We start from the raw sequence: 27,652 nt of genomic DNA on the forward strand, positions 1-27,652 counted from the left end.
TTACAAAGAGTGGCTTATATACAATGCATGACGGTGGTGAATAAACTGCACCAGCAGGTGGCGTGAATAGGGTGAATCTGCCAGTAAAGCAGATGGTACTGGGTGAGCGCATGAGCGCTGGTGTAATACGGTGAAAAGCGCTGTTGAGATAGAAACAATATGAAGAATGATGTGCGTTATATTTTTTTGGGAACAATTTATTTTCTCCAAATCCCATTCGAAATGGCAATAAGGGAAATGCAAGACTGACCTCAAAACGCATTTCGTTAGCTTCTTCTTCACGAACTGAAGTGTACAGACGAAACGCACCGGCGCTGACCGTATTGATAACAGTATTATTGATTTGGGATCACTAACAGTATTATTGATTTGGGATCACTAATAGTCAAATATAGGTATTTAATTGAAAGAGCCTGAAAGTGTCGTTACACCGTATCGAGACATATCGATATACATGGAGTGCACAGCGTTGACAGTAATCCTGCAGCATTAGCATTTTGCCTGGATGATCCAAAACCGCTGTCTCAGCATCGCTTTGCTGGGTTAAATATGCCGCTTTCGAGACAGCAAAGCATAATTTGTTATGAAATTATGGTCTAGTCACATAGTATAATAACTGAAAAAAGTGAAATGCAGTAACCATCATTTAGTATAATCACAGGATCGCATCACCCTAGTTCATTAGCAAACGAGTGAAAGTCAAAAATGGGTGTGGGGGGTTGTTTCTCTTCAGTCCAGCTCTTAAAGCTAAACGCATGAAGTGAGGGTCTGTTGTAGAACACATCTCTGCACATACATTGCACATGTACATTATCTGCACATGCATTGCACATATACATTATCTACACATACTGATGCCATCTCTTGTCATCTAACCGCAGGCTAAAACTATTACAGCACATTACCGTCAGGCGAACCTACACACGCTTTCACTCTGTAGTGAAGCCGACGAACACTTAATACACGGCTGCTCTTATGTGTATTTATGCGGAACAGCACGCGCGCGCCGCGGAGAGCGCCGCTGCTGATATTCGGCGCGCGCTATGACCCTGCCGCGAGCTCTTTTACAGCAGCGGCGGCAAGCCGCTTGTGCGCGAGAGCCAGAAATCCGCAGCTGAGAAAATCAAGAGATCAAAACGATGTGGCGAGAAGGGATTAAACGTCAATGGGAAAATTCCGGGATGCACCAGCGCTCGGGTTTTTCGCAATCTTCTCTGGTGCTTTTGTAATGAACATATCGGCAGCATTTTGTGCGGATTTTGCGTTTACGTTGTAATAACGGCTGATGGATGATGCGTCGCTTGCACCCCTGGTCATGCAGGCTTTAACGGATATTGTCCTTAGATCGGTCTGCATTGATTGATTACTTTTTACTCCGTTTCTCATTATTTATCGAAAACCATTTCGTGCCACTTCTGTCGTTACCGGATACGTTTTAAAAGAAAAAAATCTGTATTTTGGATGCGAGGGGCCAAAGGGAGAGAGATGTATTTAGTGAACCACGACGGAAAAGCCTAACAGACGATGATGAAGACCGAATCCTCATCCTCTAAAGCAGCTGGCACCACGCTTCGGAGCCCCTCTCCGCATCGGAACGCCTACGAGGCGGGCATTCAGGCGCTGAAACCGGCCAACGATATTCTAAACAACGCCGCAAACGGCGATGCTCAGGATGGCAAAGCAAAACCTTCGTCCCGCGGTCGCACGTACGGCTCAAACGTGCACCGCATCAAGAATATGTTCATGCAAATGGGCGCATCTTCTCCTACGGAGGGAGAGGCCCCGCCGAAGACCAACGGCGACAGCAAACCCGTTCGCCTCGCGCTGCCTCGGGCTGGAAGTCTGAACGAGAACGTGGATCACAGCGCACTGCTGAAACTGGGAGCCACCGTGTCGGAGCGCGTTAACCGCTTTGACACGAAAACGGAGGGCGGAGACGTGAAAGGGTCCTCCAGTTTATCCAGGCTGCAGGAGACAAGGAAGATCTTTGAACAGCAGAATCAAGAGAAACAGGCGGCGTCCAACCGAATTTGCCTAAAGAAAGAACGGGCGGCCGGGTTTCAGGACGGGCGTTTGGATGTGGTAGCTCGATTTAACGGAAGCACAGAATCACTGGACAGCCTGGATACAATCGGTGGAGCCGGCGAAGCCGTGTCGCCCACCGTTAGCCAGCTGAGCGCCGTGTTCGAGAGGGCCGCGGAGCTGCGCAACAACCTGCACCGTCTGTCCAACACGCCCCCGCCGCCGTCGCGCGGAGTCACGGCCCGCGTGGGCGCGCTCACCTCCAAGATCATCACTAAAAGAGTGCGCGCCTTCCCCCCGGGGGCCAACAGAGAGGACGACGAGGCAAGCCGAAACCAGGAGCAGGATGGAGCGTGCAAGACGCCTAAGGACAAAGAGCAGGCGCGCTGCTCAGACGGCCGCAGAAGGACCGGGGACTATCAGAGCCCTGAGCAGTGTTTATCTGAGGGGGACGCCGACGCAGCTGACCTACATGCTTCTCTTGCTAATGGAACCGTGTCCTCCAGCAAGGAGTCAATCCAAATGAGGGACGGCGGTCAGGCAGAGGACGATGGAGTGGCGGGTGACCCCAGCCTCTCCCTGGGGTTCAGCAAGGAGGAAGACGAAGATGACGAGGGCACCCTGAAGGAGGACTTCTCTGCTGCCGACCTGGTGGACATTAGCACCTACAGCGCCGTGGGAGAGGACTCAGGGGGCAGCCAGCCCGAAGATGAGGATGAGGATGAGGACGATGACGAGGAGGAGCCGTACGAGGCCCAGTCTGGCTGCACGGAGGTGCCGGGACTCCCCGTGGAGGAGGAACTGCCCCCGAGCCGCAAGATCGGCTTCAGCTCGGAGCCTATTAAGGTGAGGTAGCCTAGGGCTGATCTAGGGCCTGTTGACCTTACATCCCAGAGAACAAATGCAAAAAGAGGCACAGCTGGTCTCAGGTCAGTTGCACAGAGCAGTGTCTGAATAAAACATACTCCCTTAGGGAGCATATTTATTAGCATGGCTACTAGAACCGTGTGTTCGCCATACAGGTTTACACTGATTTATTGCATAACACTGAAGAAATGAAGCAGCCTTCTGTCACTAATCACCACTTTTGGGTTAAGTAACACAGAGGGAGTTCCTTTTAGTGCCCTTATGGAATACAGCCATCTTGGGACCACTGAAATTTGAGTGTGTATGCCTGCGGATGTGTGTATGTGTGTGTGTGTGTGACAGAGAGATCTGTGCTTTCTGCTGGTCAGTGTTGTGTTCCTCAATAGGCCCTTTCTGCTCCACAGTCTGGGGTGGTGGGGTTGATGTGGTGAGGTTGGTGTGGTGGGGTGGGTGTGAGGTTGGTGTGGTGAGGTGGGTGTGGAGGGGTGGGTGTGAGGTTGGTGTGGTGAGGTTGGTGTGGTGGGGTTGGTGTGGTGAGGTGTGTGTGGTGGGGTGGGTGTGAGGTTGGTGTGGTAGGGTGGGTGTGAGGTTGGTGTGGTCCGGTTGGTGTGGTGGGGTGGGTGTGAGGTTGGTGTGGTGGGGTTGGTGGGTGTGAGGTTGGTGTGGTGGGGTTGGTGTGGTGAGGTTGGTGTGGTGGGGTGTGTGTAAGGTTGGTGTGGTGAGGTGGGTGTGGTGGGGTGGGTGGGTGTGAGGTTGGTGTGGTGGGGTTGGTGTGGTGAGGTTGGTGTGGTGGGGTGGGTGTAAGGTTGGTGTGGTGAGGTGGGTGTGGTGGGGTGGGTGTGAGGTTGGTGTGGTCGGGTTGGTGTGGTGAGGTGGGTGTGGTGGGGTTGGTGTGGTGGGGTTGGTGTGGTGGTGTTGGTGTGGTGGGTGTGAGGTTGGTGTGGTGAGGTTGGTGGGGTTGGTGTGAGGTTGGTGTGGTGGGGTTGGTGTGGTGGGGTTGGTGTGGTGAGGTTGGTGTGGTGGGGTGGGTGTGAGGTTGGTGTGGTGGGGTTGGTGTGGTGGGGTTGGTGTGGTGAGGTTGGTGTGGTGGGGTGGGTGTGAGGTTGGTGTGGTGAGGTTGGTGTGGTGAGGTTGGTGTGAGGTGGGTGTGGTGGGGTGGGTGTGAGGTTGGTGTGGTGGGGTGGGTGTGAGGTTGGTGTGGTGGGTTTGGTGTGGTGAGGTTGGTGTGAGGTGGGTGTGGTGAGGTTGGTGTGGTGGGGTGAGTGTGAGGTTGGTGTGGTGGGGTTGGTGTGGTGAGGTTGGTGGGGTTGGTGTGAAGTTGGTGTGGTGGGGTTGGTGTGGTGAGGTTGGTGTAGTGGGGTTGGTGTGGTGAGGTTGGTGTGGTGGGGTGGGTGTGGTGAGGTTGGTGTGGTGGGGTTGGTGTGGTGGGGTTGGTGTGAGGTTGGTGTGGTGGGGTTGGTGTGGTGAGGTTGGTGTAGTGGGGTTGGTGTGGTGAGGTTGGTGTGGTGGGGTGGGTGTGGTGAGGTTGGTGTGGTGGGGTGGGTGCAGTGATGTCAGTAACGCGTTACTTAGTAACGCGTTACTCTAATCTTACCACTTTTTTCGGTAACGGGTAATATAACGCGCTACTATTTCCAGTCCAGTAATCAGATTAAAGTTACTTATCCAAATAACTGTGCGTTACTATTTATATTTTCCCTAGTAAAATATATATTTTTGCTTTCTTCTTGGCTCAGTTCTACTTTTGCGTCTGACCATAGCGCTCGACTCCGCACGCTGCGCGCGACCCTGTGAGAGCGCGAGCACGTTTTACAAGTCATTCTTTGCTGTGTCCTCCCGTAACGATATGTGGTAGTATAAAGAAACACCCCTCAAAAACAGGGGAAGGAACATTTACCTGATGAATTTTAATGTTGCTTTGTGTTCCACGTTTGAAAAGTGCTGGAATTTTGACTAACGTCGCCTACTTTAAAATGCTTGAAATTGTAATGGTATTTCGTTTCACAAGCTGTCTGACTGAACTGGGGTGGGTTTCCCGAAACGTTCGTAGCTTCATACGAGGTTACGAAGTACTTGGCGCTACGAACGTTTCGGGAAACCCACCCCAGTTCGCTTGTATTACGTTTACAAATAAATTTACAAATAATACCGCGCAGCTACACAAACGTAATGTCAGGAGATACTGTGACTCCTACTCCTCACGGCGAGTCTTGCCCTTTTAAGTGACACTGGGGGGCGGAGCCTGCGCGCGCCAGGGTTGCGTTATCAATAAAGTTTCCCTCCTCGGGATTTTTGGATTAAGCAGTTTCTGCCTCGGTTACCGAACCTGCTTCAATACATTGTTACTGTTAAAAATGCACTTCCAATAAAGTTAGTATTGGAAAAATGTATTTTGCTGCTGAATGTAACTACTAAAGTAACTTGTAATCTAACGTAGTTACTTTTAAAATCAAGTAATATGTAACGTAACTAAGTTACTTTTAAAAGGAGTAATCAGTAATCAGTAATCGGATTACTTTCTCAAGGTAACTTAGCCATCACTGGGTGGGTGTGAGGTTGGTGTGGTGAGGTTGGTGTGGTGGGGTGGGTGTGAGGTTGGTGTGGTGGGTTTGGTGTGGTGAGGTTGGTGTGAGGTGGGTGTGGTGAGGTTGGTGTGGTGGGGTGAGTGTGAGGTTGGTGTCGTGAGGTGGGTGTGGTGAGGTTGGTGTGGTGGGGTGGGTGTGAGGTTGGTGTGGTGGGTTTGGTGTGGTGAGGTTGGTGTGGTGGGGTTGGTGTGGTGAGGTGGGTGTGAGGTTGGTGTGGTGAGGTGGGTGTGGTGAGGTTGGTGTGGTGAGGTGGGTGTGGTGAGGTTGGTGTGGTGGGGTGGGTGTGAGGTTGGTGTGGTGGGTGGGTGGGAGGTTGGTGTGGGTGGGTTGGGTGAGAGAGTGTATGCCACACAGTGCTTGGTTTCATTGAGAGTCAAGAGGCTTGCCTCTGGCACAGGGGCCCCAGGCACAACACTGACCTGCCCACGTCTCACATCCCACTGTCCTCACGCTTGGACTAAAGCGCTACAGGCAGTTAGAGAGAGGGAGAGAAAGAGAGAGATTAGATGAGTTTGAGTGGACAGTGCAGATGTTTCACCTGAGGCCGTGTCTATACAAACACGACTGAAAGCTCTGATTGGTCAGGAGTCAAACCCCTTAGCACTGAAGCTCCTGCAGCTTTTGTCTAAGGAAGTCCCAGACATGCAAATATCTGCAAGCATAACAGTGTGAAACCTCCTGGTGTGAGAGTGTGTGCTGGATGCAGTGTTTGACTTGGTGCCAGATGGGAGTTTCGTGGCGTTTATGTACAACGTGTAGAATCAGTGAGGTTCAGGCTCACAAAGATTTCCGAGGCACTCTGTCATAGGCGACCTCACACCACGATGCATCTTCATCGTCTGCGCAGCCTGTGTGTGATGACACTTCGGCTCGCGGGAAGTGCGTGACATGCTTCTGAGGCCCAGCTTGTGACTGATGTATGCATGAGTGTGTGTGTGTGTGTGTGTGTGTGTGTGTGTGTGTGTGTGTGTGTGTGTGTGTGTGTGTGTGTGTGTGTACGTGTGCGTTAGTGTGTGAGATACGCCCACATGTGCAAGGAGGGATGTATAAATGGAAACTGAGGAGCTGTGAGGGGCGAGCAATGAGAGAGGGAGGAGCAGTGGGAGGAACCAGAGCGCAGTTTTTAATATAATGTTGCAGTGACGAAGGCATTTGCAAAAAAAAAGGTTTAGCTGCAAATGAAACTAAAGAATTGTGTTAGTTTATTTTGAGCTTGTTGCCTTGCGGTAATTCCTTTGTAGTGTAGTGCAGTTTTCTCTGTTCATGTTTATCACCTGCTTTTCTGATTGCGTTCTCTTGTTGTGCCACTGTTTTGAGGCCCTGTTCATGCGACGTGCTCAGGTGCCACAGTCTTTTCCTCAGGTTTGTCTGTGACTGATGCTGCATCTGTCTGCAGGTGCTTTTTGCTTGTCTATTAAAGACTCTTCAGAGGGTTGTGAGGACTGTGTGTTTGGTTAGTGGGCATTATGGGGTGAATGAGTGTATGTGGATGTTATGGGGTGAATGAGTGTATGTGGGTGTAATGGGTGAATGAGTATATGTGGGTGTTATGGGGTGAATGAGTATATTTGGGTGTTATGGGGTGAATGAGTGTATGTGGGTGTTATGGGGTGAATGAGTGTATGTAGGTGTTATGGGGTGTATGAGTGTATGTGGGTGTTATGGGGTGAATGAGTGTATGTAGGTGTTATGGGGTGAATGAGTGGATGTGCTGCCTTTTGCATTTAAAATGTGTATTACATTTGTTTTTGCTTTTTGAATATCAAATTCATAGTTAGTGTCTAAGGAGGCGCAAATGAAAAACAATGAAACAAAGGGCTTATAATAATGTAAGAACACCATTATTAAAACCTCGTAAAATAAAGTAAATACAATTTTTACACTAAGCAACATAAACTCATGCAGCGTTTCAAGACCCTGTGCACAAGAGGGTAGCAGAGTAGCTCTTTCTGCATTGCTGATGGATTCACCACAAAGTGGAGCAGGTGGTTTGAGGTCTCTGCTCAGACGCTCATTGAGAAAGCCCCAGTGCTCCATCCAGATTTCACCAGAGGGTTAAGCTGGCCAGTGGTCAAACGGCCCAGATACGGCGCCCCTTCTGCCCAGCGCAGGGTTGAGCAGATAGTCTGCGGATTAGTAAGCAGGGGCTGCCTTTGGGCTGTAAGAGCCTCAGCCACTTTCTCTCCCTCTTTCTCTCTCTCTCTCTCTCTCTCTCTCTCTCTCTCTCTCTCTCTCTCTCTCTCTCTCCTTCTCTCCCTCTCAGTCTGGTGATCTAAGACCAAGCTCTCACACTGGTCGCATTGTTCTGTTTTTCTCACCCCATCTCTCCCTGTCTGCTCTCTTCTCTCCCTCTCTCCTTTTCAAGCCTTATTTCCCTCTCTCTCTCTCCCTCTGTGGTGTTCCATCAACCCTTCCTTCTTTCACCCATTCATTCTTTCACACTCCTTCCATGTCACTCGTTCCTCACAATCCTTTCGCCATTCCTTCCCTCTCTCTCTCTCTCTCTCACACACACACACACACACACACACACACACACACACACACACACACACACACACACACACACACACACACACACACACACACACACACACACACACACACATTCCCTGGAGCTCAAGCACAAAACCCATACTGTATTTCTTCACAGTCACTAAAGGCTTCCCATTCTTCTTTGTGATTGAGCTGTAGACAACGAGGACTTATGAACGTGTGTCTGCAGAGGAGAGTTAGGGCCCTCTGAGGTTACAGAGCATAATTAAGTCATATATCTCCTGACAGAAACCCCCAAAATAGCTGTTACAGTGTTATTCAATGCTCTCTGGAGCACATACAAAGACTGAGATGGTTTGTATATTGTCTGTTAATCAGTAACAGCACTTTGCCTGACACAAGTAGTTTCCCCATTTGCAATGGCACCTACACTCGCCCCAGTGTCTTTTTCTTTGGCCAGTCCCTTGGGGACAGATGGTAACAGTCTCTTGGGCCGTAGTGAAGACCTTTAGTGGACCAGCGTGACCAGCGGTTCTAGATGGGAGCCTGCTGGTGCGTGCTGATTTTTAGGCTGATTTGAGGAAGGATTCCGCCACTTAACCCAGAACTGTCAGTGGTGCTGAGAGGGTCGTACCTCACACCCTATAAGAATCAGGTCGTGTGTGTGTGTGTGTGTGTGTGTGTGTGTGTGTGTGTGTGTGTGTGTGTAAGGGGAGTTCTGGTTAAACTCTCAGCAAGGTGACGGTGGCCTACTTCTGATTTCTCTCCACTTTGCCGGAACTTTCTCCCTGGACCAGACTAGTGCCTGAGAGAGACCAAACGTCACACCACTGGATACCCACGGTACCAGAATAGTCACTGTGTGTTTGTAAAGGAATGCTCTATAGTGGTTAAAATAAAATAGTAAGACGTGCTTCCAACAGTGAGCCTGCATGTTCAGATCATGTTCGGACAACCTCCATCTTCAGGAAACAGCAGATAAGTCCTTCCTGTTCAGCCTTTTTACAAGCCTGGCCCTGGACATCTGGGTAATTTCCCATCTTAGTTTTGCCTCAGGACACTTTCTCGTTGGCTTGCGATCGCACACACCTCTTTAATTTCTTCCTTGCCACGGTTTGAGCATGTTTAACACATCCTGCCTTCACATCTGTCAGGTTTATTTCTGAACTGCTTCCTGTGAGCACAGAACACAATAACCCGTTCAATACGCTTTTACTGGCTATCATGTGAAAAGAACCATGGGAGAGAAGATCAGTGTTACCCTAAAGGTCCTACATGATGTGATGTGGAGGTGACTCTCTGACTCTGGGCAGGTGACTCCCTCTTTTGAGCAGGTGACTGCAGTCCATCAAACGTTGAGCTTGTTGTGTATGATTAGGGCCCTTCTGCACAGTGAGAATGAAAACATGGCTGCTAGCCTCTTTAACATTCTTGGAGAAGGATTCCTTCCACTGTTCCAGCTGTCATGTCCCAGGTCACACACACACAAGCGCGCGCGCACACACACACACACACACACACACACACACAATGTGAAAATGAAGGTGAGACTTCTGCTCTCGATGATAAAGAAAAGACGTCCATCGTATAGATGTGGTTCATCTATGACGTGCAGTGCAAAATGTGTAAACACTATTAATTTGTTTTACCATAGAAAAAACATTCATCCAGTCGTGTACACAGAAAGTGTAAAAGTATGCTAGGGTGTTGTTAGCCAGCCACTAAGCAGTGGTGTTAGCCAGCCGCTAAGCAGTTTCTCATAAATAACACTCAATAGTGGTGACATTTAGCCCGTATGAAAAAAAAAAATGTCCTAATAGTGTTTCCATGACGCAGGACACAGATAGAATTCTTTATGGTAGGAAAATTCTTTAAAATCATGTTTTAATTTTTTGGGCATGGTATTCATAATGTAAATATACATATCTTTTATTGTGTATTTGAGTAATTTGCAGTCTGTGCATATGGATATTCAGGCTGCCACTTTTTAAGGAAGGATATTCTTTAAAAGTTGTGACAGTTTTACTATATGTTATATCGCAATAATTATTGACATTGATCAATATAGAAAAAACTTTAGGCCATATCTTCCAGCTCTACTTTGAATATGCTAATGTCTGTGTGAACAGTCTTTGAGCTGTTTAGATGGTCTCCATGGAGTCATGTCATGCCTGCTGAACCTATAAACACCACACTGTTGTATGTGGGTTGTGGATGGGAGGCACCACATGCTAAGTTGGTTGGCTCCTCGACCCCCACCCCCAACCCCCAAACATCAAACTCTGCTAGTCCTACAATGGCTTCCATGTTGCCTTACAACTTCCATGTGAAGACTTTTAGCTGAAGTTCAGAGCTGAACTGGGGCACTCCGACGATGCGTGTCACCCTCACGTCCATGTCCTGGAGCTGGAAAGGCAACTCTAACTTGTCTTTCGAGCAGAGGACATCTACAGCGAGGGCATTTACGTCACAGGGCACCTGCAGACATCAGTACACACACGGTTATCAAACGCTCATGGCGGTAACCCCATTTCTAACTTGTTGAGTATAAAATGGACCATACTCTCAGAGATCTACTTTTAGACACTGTGAGACACTAGGGAAACACTGTTAAACACTCTGTGAGACACTGATAGCGAGACAATTGTAAAAACACACCGTGAGACACTGATAAGGAGACACTGATAGTGAGACACTGATAAAGAGACACTGTTAAATACACCATGAGACACTTATATGGAGACACTGTTAAACACACCGTGAGACAATGGGAGACACTCCAGGAGCTGCTGTGATGGATGCTGCAGAACTAGCATTAGCCCTCAGTGGGGCAGAGCCAGGTGGGGGTGGAGGGGGGTAGTTGGGGAGTTCCTGGCCATCTGTTCTGAGTGGTGACCTGCTCTGTCTGCATTACGACTGGAGCATTGCAGAACTCTCATCTCTCTCTCTCTCCCTCTCTCCCTCTCTATCTCACCCTGTCTCTCTCTCATGCTCTCTCTGTGTCTCTCTCTCCCCCCAGCCCTGATGTCTGTGTGCCCTCTCTTAATCCTGTTGTTTGTGTCCCAGAGAGGAGCTGCATGCTGGTCGTCCTGCTGGGTGGATGTTCGCCAGGGCAGTGGCTCGGTTAGTGTGCTGGGTGGATGTTCACCAGGGCGGTGGCTCTGGGTGGATGTTTATCAGGGTGGTGGTTAGGTTAGTGTGCTGGGTGGTGATTTCTAGCTTAAAAGGTCATATTGTTGCAAACTGCTTGCCTTATGTTTGTGGGACTTAAAAGTGATTTAAGAGAGAAACACCATCTTAATGCTTATGTAACCCCAGTGGACAGATGGACCCTGTTTCCCAAGAACCCATTACTCCCTGCAGACTTTCACCCTGGACATCTGACAATTATATAATTACATGGTTTATTGCTGTAAATATCAGCTTGGCAACTGAATGCCAAAATATGCCTTCACTAAAACCAGGACCCGTAAAATCATTCAAGAATTGTGTTTGTACAAGCAGAAACTGCTGTGATTGGTCACATGGTCGTAGGTGTTGAGTCACATAACGGCAAGATAAAAAGCAAATGGCACTGTTGGGGAAGACGTTTCTGTCTTGTCTGTTGTCATTACCTTGTGTGTTGTTGGACATTACCGTGGTTCATGAGAATGGACCTGTGTCCATTCAGAATGTTCTGTGTGATCCTTTGATGGATGGTCGGCTGCATGCTCTGTGCGTTCCTCTGAAGGACAGTCATATTTGGAGCTTTAAGGGTATGTTCAGCCATTTACCTTTGGCTATGGTTGATAAGTCTAGTCTATCTGCTTAGACACAGGGAGCTTGCACAATATATTGTATTCTGGGCCTCATAGAAATATTATTGTTCCCATGCAAAAAAAAAAGACTGCAGAAGAATTTGTTGAAGCAAACATCCCATCTCCCAGACAGCAACCCAAAGAGGACAAATGAGCAAAGGAAAACGTCCCTGTGAGGGATGTTTATGGCTGCTATGCCAGGCAGTTGGCTCTTTGGTCTGGTGGTCAGAATTCCTGTTGATCTCCTTTCGGACCTGGATGCGAGTCCCTGGTAGGGTGGTTGTCTTCAGCCTTCGTCACACCAGACAGTCCGTCCCTCAGTGAACCACATGTGGCAAAGGGACAGCCCAGAAATGGCTGCCTGACAGTCACCTTAGCAGAGACAGCCTAGAGACTTCCCCATACTCTGGAAAGGGGAGGGAGCCAAGATGGCGGAGAGGCAGGTGGTGTGGTGATGGTGCAGGTGGGGGTCTGAGGAGGGGAAAGCCTCAGCGTGTGGGAGGAGCCACAACAGGGGAGACGAGTCAAGGCTTGGCCACACCTACAGTGACACACCAACAGCGACACACTTACAGTGACACACCTACAGTGACATCTGCGAGTACTACAGCAGAAAGAGAAGGCTAATTAACCCGGACAAATCCCACAGTGTGTAGTATAGGAGGATGGACTCCTTACACACTATAGGATAGAGTCAGGTAACAGCCCTGAAGGCTTGTTAGAATATCAGCACATCCCAGCTTTCAGTCAACATACACAACTGTAAAAAAAAGAGGTGAAGTCATGGTATGACATCCTAGTTTACCAAAACACTCACTGCCCATAAGCCGACAGATCTAAAATGGTAGGCTTCACAAATTAAAAACGACATGTTTTAAATAGTCATACTATATCTGAGCATATCTGAGATCCGAACAAAGACAGGAAGGTTATTCATGGAGGTTATTCACGATGCACTGTTCCTTCCATATAAAAAAAGACCTTTGTGCTTGTCAGTAAGCACACGTGTGTGTGTGTGTAATGTGTAAGTGGTAGTTTGTGTGAAACAGGAGTTCATGTGTGAACTTTTGTCAAATTGTGACATTCAAATTCACTGTTCTTCAACATATTCAGTGCAAATATATTTTGTGTGATATGGAGAACACAGATGAGTAGCAGACTGAGGACTCAGATCAGTGAAGACATAACGCCCATTTCAATCACCACAGGACGCACTCAGATGACACATTGCAACAGCTTTGTTAACAGTTGTTTTATTTTAGCTTACTGATAGATCTGGAAATGATATCAGCATCACAACAAATACGCGTGTTAATACACACCGTCAGTCAGGGAGCTGGGTTGTTGTCATGGTGACATGGCCACAGTAGTCGCTGAGGTCTTTGCAGTGATTATGCAAAGCAGTTGGAACAGGATGGTTTAACTTAACGACAGAGCCTCAACTGGCTGGGTAGAGGCTGTAGAGCTTATTCTGCTGCCGGCAAGCTCTGGCTGATCTGAATCTAGACTTCAGAGCACTTCCAGATTGTTGCAGTAGGCTTATATACATTATCCTGCTTATTTGTGTAATTTGTGTAATCACATGTATGTGCGTGTGTGTGTGTGTGTGTGTTAGGGATGTCCCGATCCAGCTTTTTGAACTTCCGATCCGATACCGATATTTATTTGCACTTCCGATCTGATACCGATATCGGCCGATACCGGCCTATCCGAGCATGTATTAAAGTTTAAAGTTATTTAGCCAATTTACTTTGTTGTCAAACTCATGTTGAAAAGCGTTTTACTCTTGATAACAAGTAGCCAGCTGAATTAGGTGTGTTTGAATAATACACAATGGTTGGTAAGGAGAAACTGACCTGTTTATTTAGCAATTAATAAACTCAAAATAGACAAAATATTAAATAACAAACAGAAATAGCATCAGTAAACCAAGGATTAAAAAGCCACAAGTGCAAATAATATTGTAAATTATATTTAAAAAAAAAACACAACCTGAGTGGAAAATAGTCTATTATTAACATTAACATCCATCAGTGCTCTTGAACAAGTGTAAACCAAAGCTTAAAAAAAAATCCGTGCACATATCGTAAACTAATTAAAAGCAAAATGCCTTCTACTCCACACTTTGCTGCTCCATCCCCATCTATACACTCCCTTCAATTCAAACGTTTCTGCCAGTGTTAGTTGTGTAGGACCTTTCTTTTTGTCTTCGGTTTTCATTAGAAACTCGTCATGTTGTTTATGGTGGTATTTCGCTAAATGCTTGATTAGATTGGTGGTATTAAAAGTTCTTACAGCTTTACCACAACGCTTTACTTTACTGTGGCATATGTTGCACTCTACCTCTTCGTCTTTGTCATCCTTTAAGGTAAAATAATCCCACACAACTGACCGATAACTTCAAATTTACACGGCGGTCCGAGATGCCACGGAGCTAAATTGGGGCAGAAACTACGCTCGTGTGCTGAAGGTGTGCTGGAAAATGCGGACCGGATTTTACTCTCACTAGCAAAAACTGGAATGGATTATCTAAATGGGTGCGCAGGAAAACCGGGATCGGACTTAAAAAAAACTGGATCGGGAGTCTGGATCGGCATTTTCTCGTGTCTGCCGATCCGATACCGATACGCATTTTTTTGCTAATATCGGCGGCCGATCCGATCCAAATATCGGATCGGGACAACCCTAGTGTGTGTATCTATGTTTTATGTTTTTGAGTGAACGTGTGTGTTCTGTGTTTTTGTGTGAATGTGTATGTGCGCTCACATGGGTGTGTTTGTGTGAACATGTGTGTGTGTGTGTGTTCTGTGTTTTTGTTTGAATGTGTGTGTGTGTGCATTCTGTGTGTTTGTGTGAACATGTGTGTATTCTCTGTGTTTTTATATGAATGTGTATGTGTGTGTGTTTCTGTGAATGTGTGTGTTCTGTGTGTTTGTGTGATTGTGTGTGTGTTGTGTGTGTTTGTGTGAATGTGTGTACACTGTAAAAAAAAAAGTGTAAAAAAACGGTAATTTTCTGGAAATGGGGGCGCCAGAAAATTACTGTAAAAAAACAGATAAGTACTGTAAATTTAAAAACATACATAAACTGTAAAAAAACGGCAATTTTCTGGCGCCCCCGTTTCCAGAAAATTACCGGTTTTTTACAGTTTATGTAAAAAAACAGATAAGTACTGTAAATTAAAAAACATACATAAACTGTAAAAAAAACGGTGATTATAACACTTAACATGCAACACTGTCATTTTAAAGGAAATATTCCTAAAATTGAATGTGGTCTTTACTCTAGTTCACATTCAATTATAACAATATTGCAGTGTGGTGTAGGAAGGAGAGGTAGCAAACAGATCCACCGCAGCACAAGGCTTTTTAAATTCAAACTGCCTCAACAACATAATCACGCCAGACCCCACGATCACGCAGAAGAGACTTAATTTAGACACAAAACATGAGAGAACGGCAATAACACGACAACACTACACAAACATGGCATAGAATAATTCACACAGTACAACTACATAAATTGATGAAGGGGGACTTAAACCAAGTAATGCACATAATCAAGTACACAATTAATCAACACATGCATAGACATCACATTAACAGATAACGATACCGGAGTCGCAGAGACTCATGGGAAGTAGCGCCGTTGTCACGTAGGGCAACGCCCCCTCTCGTGGCTGCCACTCTGGGTTCCCTCGTGTCTGTGTTCCGTGCCTGTTTACCCTGCCCCGCTCGTTGTCTCTGAGATTCCCTGATTGTCCGCCACGCCCCTGTCATAATCGTCCCCACCTGTTCCTAGTTTAGTTCAGTGTTCATATAGTCCCTGTATTTCCCCAGTCTGGTTGTCGGTTGTTTTGGATGTCTGACCGTTTATGTGTTTCTCAGTTTCGTGTTGCCCTGCTGTCGTTTGTTGCTTTCCGTGTCGTTATGCCCCTGTACCTGTCCAACCTTGATGGCTCTCCTGTTATGACCCCTGCCTGCCACTACGATGACGATTGTGGAATGCCCTGCAATAAATCTCGCTCTTCTCAGCGATTGTGTCCGTCTCCTCGCTCCGTGGCGCGAGCCACGTTACAGCCGTCCCCCATTGGACCGACGCTTCAATATAAAAATATATATAACATTAATAGTTAAAATGAGCCATAAACTCCGAACCGTCAGAACACACATTTCAACGCTACGGTTATAGTTAAACTATGATCGGACAGGAATGCCAGACACATGTTCTAGCACTATATGAACCGATAAGAATATATTACGCGTTAACTAAATAAGTTACATGCACTGAAAGCTGACGTTGCAAATACTCATTTGAAGAAACACTGATTTCAAAACTCATGCATTTGGGCTGCAGCGGGGTGATAACGAAAGGTTCTTCAAACAATATGCACAACCAGAACAACTCTTCATGCACACTGTGCAGTGGTCCGATTCAAACAGGCCCCACCCCTACCAATCATAAACTTAACATATTCAGTTATCTTTACTTAACATGATCATTGCAATGCCTATTTCAGCTCAATAATGATAACAACTAGTTTTATTTAGTAATGGCAATATTTTTTATGAAACATGAAATAATAATTAATGATTACTAAAATAATTTATTAAAACCTAATCCGGGTTTACAGTGTAGATACAGTGATACAGATACAGTGCATATTTAATAGTGGATTGAAAATGAGATGGATCTGGAACGCCTTAACTCTTTATGTATGTTATAAATATAAAAATAAATCACAGTCAAGAACATTTTACTTTTTACTCACTTTTATAACATGAAAATCACATATTTAACATGTCAAAACTTAAATTAAAACATGCATCAATGTTGTCTTGTAATATTTCCTTGAAATTAATTCCAGAAGATTCTATTACTTTGTCTCATTAAGATTAATCAATATTACTTTCTTTTTACAGTTTGTTTAGTTAAAATTATTATCTAAGAATTGTTAAAAAACAGATTTATAATGTATTTAATTTATACAGATTTTTCTTGTTAAATCACATGACATTTTTAAATAAACAGTTTGTTCTGGTAATTGTAATACACTTTCCCTGTCATTTTAAAATACAGGAAAAAACTGTAAAATTTATTGGGAAAAACCTGTAAAAAAACTGTTTTTTTTTACAGTGTATGTTCTTTGTGTTTGTGTGAACGTGTGTGTGTTCTGTGTGTTTGTGTGAACGTGTGTGTTCTGTGTGTTTTTATGAACGTGTGTGTGTGTGTGTTCTGTGTGTCGTAATGGTTGACACTGCTGGAGACATGCAGCTCTGCAGGGTTGTTTAAGCTGGTAGCACATCTGTGAAGTTCCTCTAAAGATCAAAACACATTCCAGTGCAACTCTTAGCACCTGTGATGCCTCATCCCAGAGGAGCTCTGTCCTACACAGATCTGACCCTCACAGGGCAACTCTACCCTGCATAGAGCAACTCTACTCAACACAGCACAACTCTACCCTACACAGCACAACTCTACCCTGCATAGAGCAACTCTACCCTACACAGAACAACTCTACTCAACACAGAGCAACTCTACCCACTACAACAGTTTTACCTTACACAGAACAACCCTACTCCACACAGAACAATCCTACACACAGGAGCCCAAGTTGAACCTGTGGGGGGTCTCTTGATTATGCTGTGATTACACTATAATAACACTGTGACTACACTATGATAACACTGACTACACTGTGATTACATCATGACTACACTATGATTACACAGTGACTACACTGTGATTACACAGTGACTACACTATGATTACACTGCTATTTTTTAACTCAAGACTGAGCACTGCCCAATTATAAAGGATGCTCTAAATGCATCATTGTTGCTGTTGTCCACAGGTGTTCCTGACCTACTCCAATGAGGAGTATGACAGGAGGAACGACGAGGTGGACCCCATGGCTGCCTCGGCCGAGTACGAGCTGGAAAAACGAGTAGAGAAGCTCGACCTCTTTCCTGTGGAGCTGGAGAAGGGTATGGAGGAATGGATGAGAGGATGAGAGGTTGGATGGGAGGGTGGATGGATGGATGGATGATGCATAGACTTGTAAAAGAAGGATAGACAAGATAGAGGCAAGCCATGTTCATATATGGTTGCACATTTCCCATTCTTTCTACACATACCAACAGCTTAACAGAACCTTCTACAACAGACATAAACCTTATAAATACTGTTTACCAGTAAGGACGGATGGAAAAGCAGTGAATGAGAGAGATAATAAATGGTGGTGAGTCAGATGAAGACAAGCAACTATTTTTTGACAGCCTCTCCCATGTGGCTTTAGTTGAGATGAATGTTTCACTCTGTCCATTACAATACACTGGAGATTGATTGTTTTAGGATCTAGTGTGCTTTGTAACTGTGAGAGCTTGACCAATGACTGTCACAGACAACGACTTAGTGAGGACAGCCACACTTGATAAGCACCCCTGGGGGACTTTGAGACAAAGGACACACATGGACCCATGTGCCACTCGTGGTAGATAAGAATGCAGAATTAAGCCTCCATGTGAAGATAACACTTATATGGATGTACTGTAGAGGACAAATATCGATCCTTCACCTACGTCCTCAACATAAAACATTTAATATATAAACCCTCAGTGTCTCTGCAGAACAGAGGCAGGTTGTAATGTGATGGAAAGATGGAGGGAGAGATGGAGAGAGAGATGGAGGGAGAGATAGAGAGTGATGTAGAGAGAGATGGAGAGAGTGATCGAGAGAGGTGGAGGGAGAGATGGAGAGTGATGTAGAGAGAGATGGAGAGAGTGATCGAGAGAGGTGGAGGGAGAGGTCAGTGCAGACAACATCAGGACCAGGACCTCATCAGGACCAGCAGTACGGGTGGTGCAGTTGGGAGGTGTTCAGTGCACCTGTCCCCATCAGGACCAGTAGTACGGGTGGTGCAGTTGGGAGGTGTTCAGTGCACCTGTCCCCATCAGGACCAGCAGTACGGGTGGGGCAGTAGGGAGGTGTTCAGTGCACCTGTCCCCATCAGGACCAGCAGTACGGGTGGGGCAGTAGGGAGGTGTTCAGTGCACCTGTCCCCATCAGGACCAGCAGTACGGGTGGGGCAGTAGGGAGGTGTTCAGTGCACCTGTCCCCATCAGGACCAGCAGTACGGGTGGGGCAGTAGGGAGGTGTTCAGTGCACCTGTCCCCATCAGGACCAGCAGTACGGGTGGGGCAGTAGGGAGGTGTTCAGTGCACCTGTCCCCATCAGGACCAGCAGTACGGGTGGGGCAGTAGGGAGGTGTTCAGTGCACCTGTCCCCATCAGGACCAGCAGTAGCATCACACAGTAAACACAGATGGAGAGATGCAGACACAGAGAGTGAGATGGAGACAGATAGACAGTATGTCATGGCAATATTAGACTGATATTATGCAGCACATAGAAAGGAGCTCATGGAGGAAAAACTAGAGCCAGATAATGAAAGAGGGCAGGTGTAAGGTTCTAAAGAGGTGTGCTTCGGTTCGGCTGTGCAGACAGAGAAGGCTTGGGCATCAGCATCATCGGCATGGGCGCTGGGGCCGACATGGGCCTGGAGAAGCTGGGCATCTTTGTCAAAACCGTCACTGAAGGAGGGGCTGCCCACAGGGATGGCAGGTACACACACACATTTTACACACATGCATATACGCTCACGGACACACATACACACATTTACACACATGCATACATACATACACGGACACCCACACACGGACACACATACCCCCACACAGCCGCATATATACACACAATCTGTGATCTCTCTCTTAGGATCAAAGTGAACGATCTCATAGTGGAGGTAGATGGTACCAGCCTGGTTGGTGTGACTCAGAGCTTTGCTGCCTCTGTGTTGAGGAACACATCTGGCACAGTTAGGTGAGAGACATCAGCTCGTGCCTTCACACACACACACACACACACACACACACACACACACACACACACACACACACACACACACACACACACACACACACACAGAAGTAACTGATTGAACTGACAGAAGCATTAACAGCTTACACCGCCACCTTCACCATCTACTATGGCATGATGTTAGAAAGCCCAGTTACATGTGTATTTTATCTTCAAGAACATGTTAGAGCTAACATGAGACAGAGGCATTTCATCCCTGCATAGTTTTAAGAACAGTCTCAAAACATCCCTGTTTAGATCCGCTTTTAGTTAAGAAACTCTCAATCTTATTTACTTTATTACATTATGTTGTCTATTATTTTCTAAATCTAATTATCTTAATAGTTTTATCTTATTTACTTTACTTTTTATTATCTTTACTTTTTTACTTTTTATGTTATTTTAATATTTTTACCTTTAATTTCTTTTAACATTTTCTTTTTGTCTTTTTGTCTCCTTTTAATGTTTCTTTTTATTTATACTGTAAAGCACTTTGAGTTGCATGTATGTATGAAAGGTGCTATACAAATAAAGATTATTATTATTATTATTATTATTATTATTATTATTATTAACAAATAAGAACCATCTGTCTGTCGTGTGGAAGGTTAGGATTAGCATGGTCGTCATAATGGCACACCAAATATTGCCCAACCAAGTCTTAAAATGTCCTCTGGTGTGGAGATTCCATGTACCTCTGCTCTAATCATGTAACTTTAGTCTCCATTTATGGATGTAGCTTTGAGATATTTCCTCCAAATGTTACACATAGAGACAGACACAGGTAGCTTGAATGTCATCAACACAGCTCCAAGAAGCCTGTGTGTTAACCGCAGCAGAGGGTTCATGTACGTCCCAGTAGCGACCTCCCCACAGTCCCAGGCATGTGGCTAGCTGAGTGACCAGAAGAGAAGAGCCACTGGGGCAAACCTTCAGCACTGCACAGACATGGGATTTGTAGTCTTAATTACTGCTTGTGGCCATTAACTGTTCAGATTTGAAACCACCGAACAGTTGCCAGCTTGTTGCTGCTCAAAGCTGTGCTTTGATTGGTCGGTTCAAGCGGGCGCGTATGTGTGCAGGTTCATGATTGGCCGAGAAAAGCCAGGTGAGCAGAGTGAGGTGGCCCAGCTCATCCAGCAGACACTGGAGCAGGAGCGATGGCAGAGGGAGATGATGGAGCAGCGCTACGGCAACTACACAGGAGACGAAGAGGAGGTGAGCGTGTGAGTGCACGTGTGTTTGCAAGCATGTGAGCGCACGTGGGTGGGCGCACGTGCGTGAGCACGCGTGTATGTGTGAATGCATGTGCGTGACCACACTTGTGTAAGTGTATAAGTGTGAGCACACGTGTGCGAGTGAGTGAGCGCACGTGCAAGTGTGTGGGCTTGTGTGAGCTGACTTGTTAGGACTTACACAATGTTTGTGACATGGTAAAATGCTTCTCATACTTATTTCGAAACTGAACCTATTTTTGGTCAGGGTTAAAGTTATGCTTCAAGCACTGTGCGTCTGTGTGTAGTGTGTGTAGAATGCACATACACAGGTGCCCCAGTTTATGGCCAGAAATGGACAAGAATGAAGTATAAATGGTACTGTTACAACCACACAGGAGACTGAACACCACTTCCTGTAGTAAGGCAGTAGCACATAACACATAACTGATGGTGTTCTGGAGCTGCAGACATACGCCACTAATAAACTGTGTTAACTGTGTCCTGTCATCTCCTATTGTAGCCCTTCATCAGTCACTTCAACATTGCTGTGGCCAGAATGGCCCATCCCCATGACAACCAACCGGACAGCCAATCAGTTGTCTTTTGGTTGCAGGGGGATGGGTTCAGGCTTAGCTTGCCAGTTTCCAGGGTTTCCACATGCCATGTGGCAACATTTCCATCCAGCTTGATTCTGACCCTCATAACATTCACTAATGATGCACAACTGTGCACAAGTGCACACAGAAATTCTAAATTGTATGGAGAGGTCGGCAAGACCACAGAGCGGTTTGTTTGGGGCAGCCTGCTGCTGGTGAAGTGGTGCATTCAGGTCCGAAAAGTACAATGGTGCCATCTAGTGGCCAGCATGCATTACAACACCACATGGTGATACCAGATCAACTCAACAAAGTGATGGAGGAAACGTGCTTATCTCGGTATCCATCTGCCTCTCCTCTTCAGCCAGCGGCCTACGGCACAGATGAGGAAGAGGAGGAGGATGAAGAGATGAGCTCCATTTACCCAAGTGCCATCGAGGTATTCGACCTAGCTGAGAACGAAGACATGCTTTCGCCCGTGGAGGTGGACCCCGAGAAGCTCGCCCACAAATACAAAGAGGTAATGAATAAATAAAAAAACTAACAAATATGTCTGCTGGTTTAGTCACATGACACTGTTCAGTGTGCTGGTTTAGTCAAATGACACTTCAATGTGGTGGTTTGTGCCACAGCTTCAGATCAAGCACGCAGTGACTCAGGCTGAGATCCAGCAGATGAGGAAGAAGGTAGATCTGTCCCCATCGCTCTAACACACTGTCTAGAACACTGCTCAAGGTCTCTGCTCTCGTGTGTATGCATGCTTATGTGTATTCATGCATGCGTTTGTGTGTGTGTGTGTGTGTGTGTGTGTGTGTGTGTGGGTTTGTGCGCGCGTGTAGCTGAGCCACGCGGAGCAGGACAAGCAGCGCTGGCGTGGTGAGAAGGCCCAGTTGGAGAAAAGTGTGCAGGAGAACCGGGAACGCATGGAGAAACTGGAGGGCTACTGGCTGGAGGCGCAGAGCCTGTGCCAGGCCGTGGACGAGCACCTGAAGGAGACGCAAGCGCAGTACCAGACGCTGGAGCGCAAGTACAGCAAAGCCAAGCGCCTCATCAAAGAGTACCAGCAGAAGTGAGCGCCGTGAGCAGAGTGCTCGCACACCACACCTCACGGTCCTGACGCTCTCGTGTTCGAAACCTTTGGGCAGAAAATGGTGGATTATTATTGTTGTATTTTGAAGTATGACATTTGAAATATGAAGAGTACCCCTTTCATGTTATATGTAAATATTTATTATTTGGAAATAGTATTTTATAGCATTTGGAAATAGTTTCCACTGAAATTGGTTCACTATTGTGGTGACTCATTAAGTTATAGCTGTATATTATGTGATGAAGTTCAGATGGGTGACTGGGTTGGCAAAGTGTGGGCACAGCAGAACATTGAAGTGCTCTAACATAATTAATTAATTAATTAATTAATTAATTAATTAATTAATTGTTTTGCAAGTCAATGAGTGCTTTGGGACTTTATGCCACCCTGAGTGCCCACGTGGAATCCTGTTATGCAACATCATGTGCACTAGTTTGCTAATGGCTGCCTTCTGCGTCTACCCCTGTTGCATGTAGGGAAATTGAGTTTTTAAAGAAACAGACGGCTCAGCGGAGGACTCTGGAAGAGACAGAAGCTTCGCACAAAGAGGAGGCGGAACAGCTCCAGGTCAAGGTAGCACATGGGTGCAGGCCATAATGTCTGACTGCTGGTTCCAGAGAGGCACTATGCTGTGTGCTAAGCTAAGCTCTATGCTAAGTGCTAGGTTAAGCGCTATGCTAAAAAAAAAAAAAAAGATTTCAGGCTAGGCTTTCTCTTTGAAGTGTGCAAGACAGCCACACAAAGACATCCATGTCAAGACACTGGAGATCAGCATGTTAAAGTTTTACACACATTTTTCAGGCACGCACAGTGGGCCTCATTTATTGAGCTAAATACTAACAAATTTGTTCGCAAGTAGTTCGTAAAAGTGTTTACACAAAAAATGTGGTATTCATGAAAGTTTTTATTTATAAGAGTTTATTTAGTTCGGAAAAAAGATCGCATTCTACGACATCCCATGAGCATGTGCATATTTTCCATTAAAAATATTTTTTGTTTTTGTTCTGTATTAAGGCTTTTAAACATTGAATTACTACTATTTTAATAAGACAAACTGTGACGCGAAGGACGAGACACTGAATCCTTCTGTGTAACAGACGTCACCTTTATTTAAACGGAGATTGCGCAATAGCGCACGAGAAACATCGACAGATGCACACAGCAACGTGCAGACTTTAGACAAAGACGAGCACAGGACACTGCGCGAGCGCACATTAAATAGACAAACCACATTAGCCCCATGTGATTACGAGACAAGTCACAGGTGAGACTTATAAATCACACGACGTAACCCTAACCACGGATATCCATAGACGCAGACAAAGCACGTGGACAACGTATACACACGCCCAAAAAGGAGGGGCCGGGGTTCTCAACGTGACACAAACAAGGAAAATTTTTAACAATATCAAATGCACACAATTCATATTTAATATTTAGATTATTATAAAAATTATAATTATACAATTTTTTTCAGATTTTTTACTTACTACAGCATTAGTCTAATACAAATATCCATGCATTAGGTTAATGCAATTAGAGACATAATTTTAATTAATAGTGTGTTTCTATAAAAGGAAGTACCCCATGGGATTTGATACTTTAATGGCAATGGCTGAACTGTCGCTACAATGAAGTACATCCCGCACCCGCAGTGTGATAGAGCGCACTAATGGTGTACTAAAAGGTCACGGGATGAGCCTCGACACACTGGGGGGCACCCTGCATAACCATCCCAAGAAAGTCTGCCATATAATACTAGCCTGTTGCATTTTACAGAATCTAGCCATGAAGCATGGTGTTCCTCTACCTGAAGCCGTGGTACCCCATGAATGTATTCCACCACTGGTTCTAAACAAAGCCTCCAGTAATGATGCAGTCAACGCACGTCAGCGCCTTATCATGCATCTGTAAATTTGTCTTTTTTTGTTTGTTCCAGTTTTAGTAAATTTTTTCCCCACATTTTGCAATGACTGTGATGTTTGCTGTAAACTCAAACTTATACTTCATACCGCTCGACTGATGATACACTATTAACTTGATCTCTGATTTCTTTCCAAATCCTGGCCTTTTCAGGTGCTGTGACTCCGGTACTTACACTAGTAAATAAAAATGTCTGGTTAGCGTGCACTTGAGTTAAGATTACTTCTACTTCTGCCTCGGAGAAATTCCTTTTCATCTGACGTTTCCCTGTCATTTTGGCATTTTCGGCGGGTGTGCGTTTCCTTTTATGGTCTTTTGGGGGTGTCACTTTATGCAAATCAGATGTGTTGTGAGCGCGCTCGTGAATACGCAGGTGATTGATATTTATCAACGTGCGCATGTGAATCAGAAGAAAATTGGCGTTTCCGACATGTTTGTAAATTAGGCAAAAATATTTTCTTCGGTTTAATTTACGAAAACATTTAAGCACATCTTTACTAAAACATTGATAAATGAGGCCCAGTGTCATTAAGGACCAGCATCCGTACTGCTTTGCTAGCTGTACTGTGTATCCCCTCCCTGACTGTAGAGTATTTAAACACCAAATCCAACCTGTGTGACATGATCCTTTTAACCTGTTTTTTGGGAAGCTAGCGCGACATAGGTTCATTTAACCCTTTGAACTACGGTAATGGACAAGTTTGTGTTTGTGTGGACAGTGTGGATGTCTGATCTCATTTCTCTGTGTTTAGGTCACTGATCTGGAGTCTCAGGTGGATGAACTGAAGTCATCTGAAACTTTATAAGAACTGATGACATTTTGAACCACAACTACTGTAAGAGAAGAGGTGCTGGAATATGTGAAGATCAGACGCTGATCCACTTTAACCCCTACGATTTCATCTCCAAGGTTCTTTCTGGTCGTGAACATTTCCTTTGTGAATACTCCTATGATCAGTATTAGTTTTGGGTTCTTATACCTGCAACTCTGTCACACATCAGATGGACATGTCCTTGGTCACGTTTGACAGATTTGGAACAGAGCAACTATGGGCTGTTACCCTCTCGATTGACTTTCTTCAGTAAAAACCCACTACAAGCTGATGAGGCTGGGCCTGATTTAACTTGCTGAAGATGATTCAGAAACTTGGACCAGTTGCTTTACTTTCAATAATATGAAACATGTTATTGTATGATCTTAGCATTTACGTTTATATGGTTCTACTGTGTTTCTTCTGCAGTGGCATTGGTCTTCATGTGGTAAATCCTACATGACAAGTGTGATTTGTATATATTCTTTATAAATATATATTAACATAATCGTAATGTTTTAAATCTCGTGGGCAAATTGGTCAGCACATATGTCTGGGTGGGACTGGGTGTTTTAAAATTCAAGAGAATGATAAGGCTTGGAAATCATGATTATGTACATATCGTGTCTTGAAGGAAGCGCTAAGTGACGTAGTGACGTGTAGCGTCCCAACGAGCAGGCTGTTGTGGGTTTCTGCAGACGTCCGACTGTCTTGGCCTTAAAGATCCGTCAGATCTCTTCTGCTCATAAGATTTACATTTTGGTTCTGCTTCTCAAGCCATGTGTTCACTGTTTACCCTGACCAGGGCTTGGACCTTAAAAACCAACCGTTGCCTTTTCAGTGTTATATCAGCGGGGAGGAAGTGATGCAGGGTTCCACACTACAACTCTCGTTAAAACTCTAGCTAACTAAAACGGTTTATGTGTGAAAACTAGACTGCAGGTTACCCCCTGCTAGTTTTCATCATTATTAAAACGTTTTAGCAGCATTTCCAATATAAGTATTACTTAAAGAATACAAGTCCTGATGTGTTATCTAGTCATGCTAGCTGTTTAGTTACTGTTACCTTAGTAAAGGTAAAGTTAGTTATAAACAGTAATCAACCACTTCATCTATATTTAGTTTCTTAGTAGGCCAGGTTTTTTGTGTTGACTTACTGTGGTAGACAACTGACATGATGGAGAGACAGACTTCCAAATTTCTAAAGCTCTTTTTCTTTTTTCTCTTAAATAAAAGCTGTTCTCATGTCTGGCAAGATTATATAACCTATGGTTTAAACAAAGATGGGCTGAATATTTGTGTCCATCCCATTTCACAACAGAAGCCTGTAAGGAAAGACGATGATAAGGATTTTTTTCATGATGGTTGAACAACTAATGCACAGTATGAAGTATTGGATATTTGCTGAGATGTTGGGCACAGCTCTTATACTAGCTGCAATAATGGTTAAGTGATTGTCAAGAAACAGTGAAAAATGTCCAAATTAGCACAGCAGTACGAATATCTGTGAAAATGTATCCATGCAATACATGTGAAAATAACTGGAACTATAAATGCTTGTGAAGTAGTGCTTTAGATTTCAGCATTAGTCCCTGAGCAGTGGTTTACAAGAAACTGGACGTGTACTAAAGGAGCAAAAGGGGCGGGGCTTTTACTGAGCAGGTCAAAAAAATTTTTGTTAACGTACTTTTCTGAAATAAACGGTCAACAGTGAATTTTCGGTGAGTGTTGTCTGGTGACATTGCTGTGATAAAGATCCTGTGATGATCACGTGTTTCTATGATGAAGATGTGAATATGCTTACCCCCTGGATCAGTCTTTTTAAAGAAGAGAAGACCTACAGCATATCCAGTGTTGACATGATGACTTCCATGCTCTGATAGAGTGAGGAAAAGCCCACGAGAAATGTGCACAACACTACTAAGTGAGTTGTCTGTAGTGTAGTGGCTTTTCACGTTTGTCTAACACGTGAAAGGTCCCTTGTTCGATACCAGGCAGAAACGTGCTTCTTGATCAGATGCCAGACACACAAGTGCCATTTTTTGCTAGGATGCCTATGGGAAGGCCATCGGGGAGATGTTCCCTTTAGGTGAATGTTTTGTCTTTAAGGAGAGTAGACGTACAGCTTAGCCAGTGTTGACCAGATGAATTCCTTGCTCGGAAAGAATGAGTAAAAGTCCATGGGAGATATGCGATTACATGTGACAGTAGAGGTTTCTGTAGTGTAGTGGTCATTACGTTGGCCCCACACACGAAAGGTCTCTGGTTCGATACCAGGCAAAAACACTCTTCTTGATAGGATGACACAAACAACTGCTGTTTTGTGGT

The 27,652-nt window shown here is 45.2% G+C and overlaps 1 protein-coding gene across 2 annotated transcripts; it reads left to right on the forward strand.

Moving 5' to 3' along the window:
- The first annotated feature begins 1,064 nt into the window (after window positions 1-1,064).
- Window positions 1,065-27,039, forward strand: ppp1r9bb (protein phosphatase 1, regulatory subunit 9Bb). 2 transcript variants are annotated; one of them, XM_076987899.1, is made up of 10 exons: window positions 1,065-2,868; window positions 17,622-17,754; window positions 19,269-19,389; window positions 19,546-19,650; window positions 20,769-20,904; window positions 21,864-22,019; window positions 22,132-22,185; window positions 22,339-22,568; window positions 23,066-23,162; window positions 25,265-27,039. In XM_076987899.1, the coding sequence occupies exons 1-10, from the start codon at window positions 1,525-1,527 to the stop codon at window positions 25,316-25,318; spliced, it is 2,430 nt and encodes an 809-aa protein (XP_076844014.1). In that variant the 5' UTR covers window positions 1,065-1,524; the 3' UTR covers window positions 25,319-27,039. The 2 variants fall into 2 exon arrangements, with proteins under 2 accessions (XP_076844014.1, XP_076844015.1); XM_076987900.1 differs by having other exon boundaries at window positions 23,066-23,156.
- Window positions 27,040-27,652: the final 613 nt, after the last annotated feature.

The sequence above is a fragment of the Brachyhypopomus gauderio genome, unplaced genomic scaffold, assembly GCF_052324685.1.
Source record: "Brachyhypopomus gauderio isolate BG-103 unplaced genomic scaffold, BGAUD_0.2 sc57, whole genome shotgun sequence".
NCBI lineage: Eukaryota > Metazoa > Chordata > Actinopteri > Gymnotiformes > Hypopomidae > Brachyhypopomus > Brachyhypopomus gauderio.

Bases quoted from the DNA above. Each gene is read 5' to 3' on its own strand.
- ppp1r9bb (XM_076987899.1), top strand. From the start codon at position 1,525: ATGATGAAGACCGAATCCTCATCCTCTAAAGCAGCTGGCACCACGCTT. The intron at 2,869-17,621 runs GTGAGGTAGCCT...TGTTGTCCACAG, and splicing joins TCAGCTCGGAGCCTATTAAG to GTGTTCCTGACCTACTCCAA. The intron at 20,905-21,863 runs GTGAGCGTGTGA...TCTCCTCTTCAG, and splicing joins ACACAGGAGACGAAGAGGAG to CCAGCGGCCTACGGCACAGA.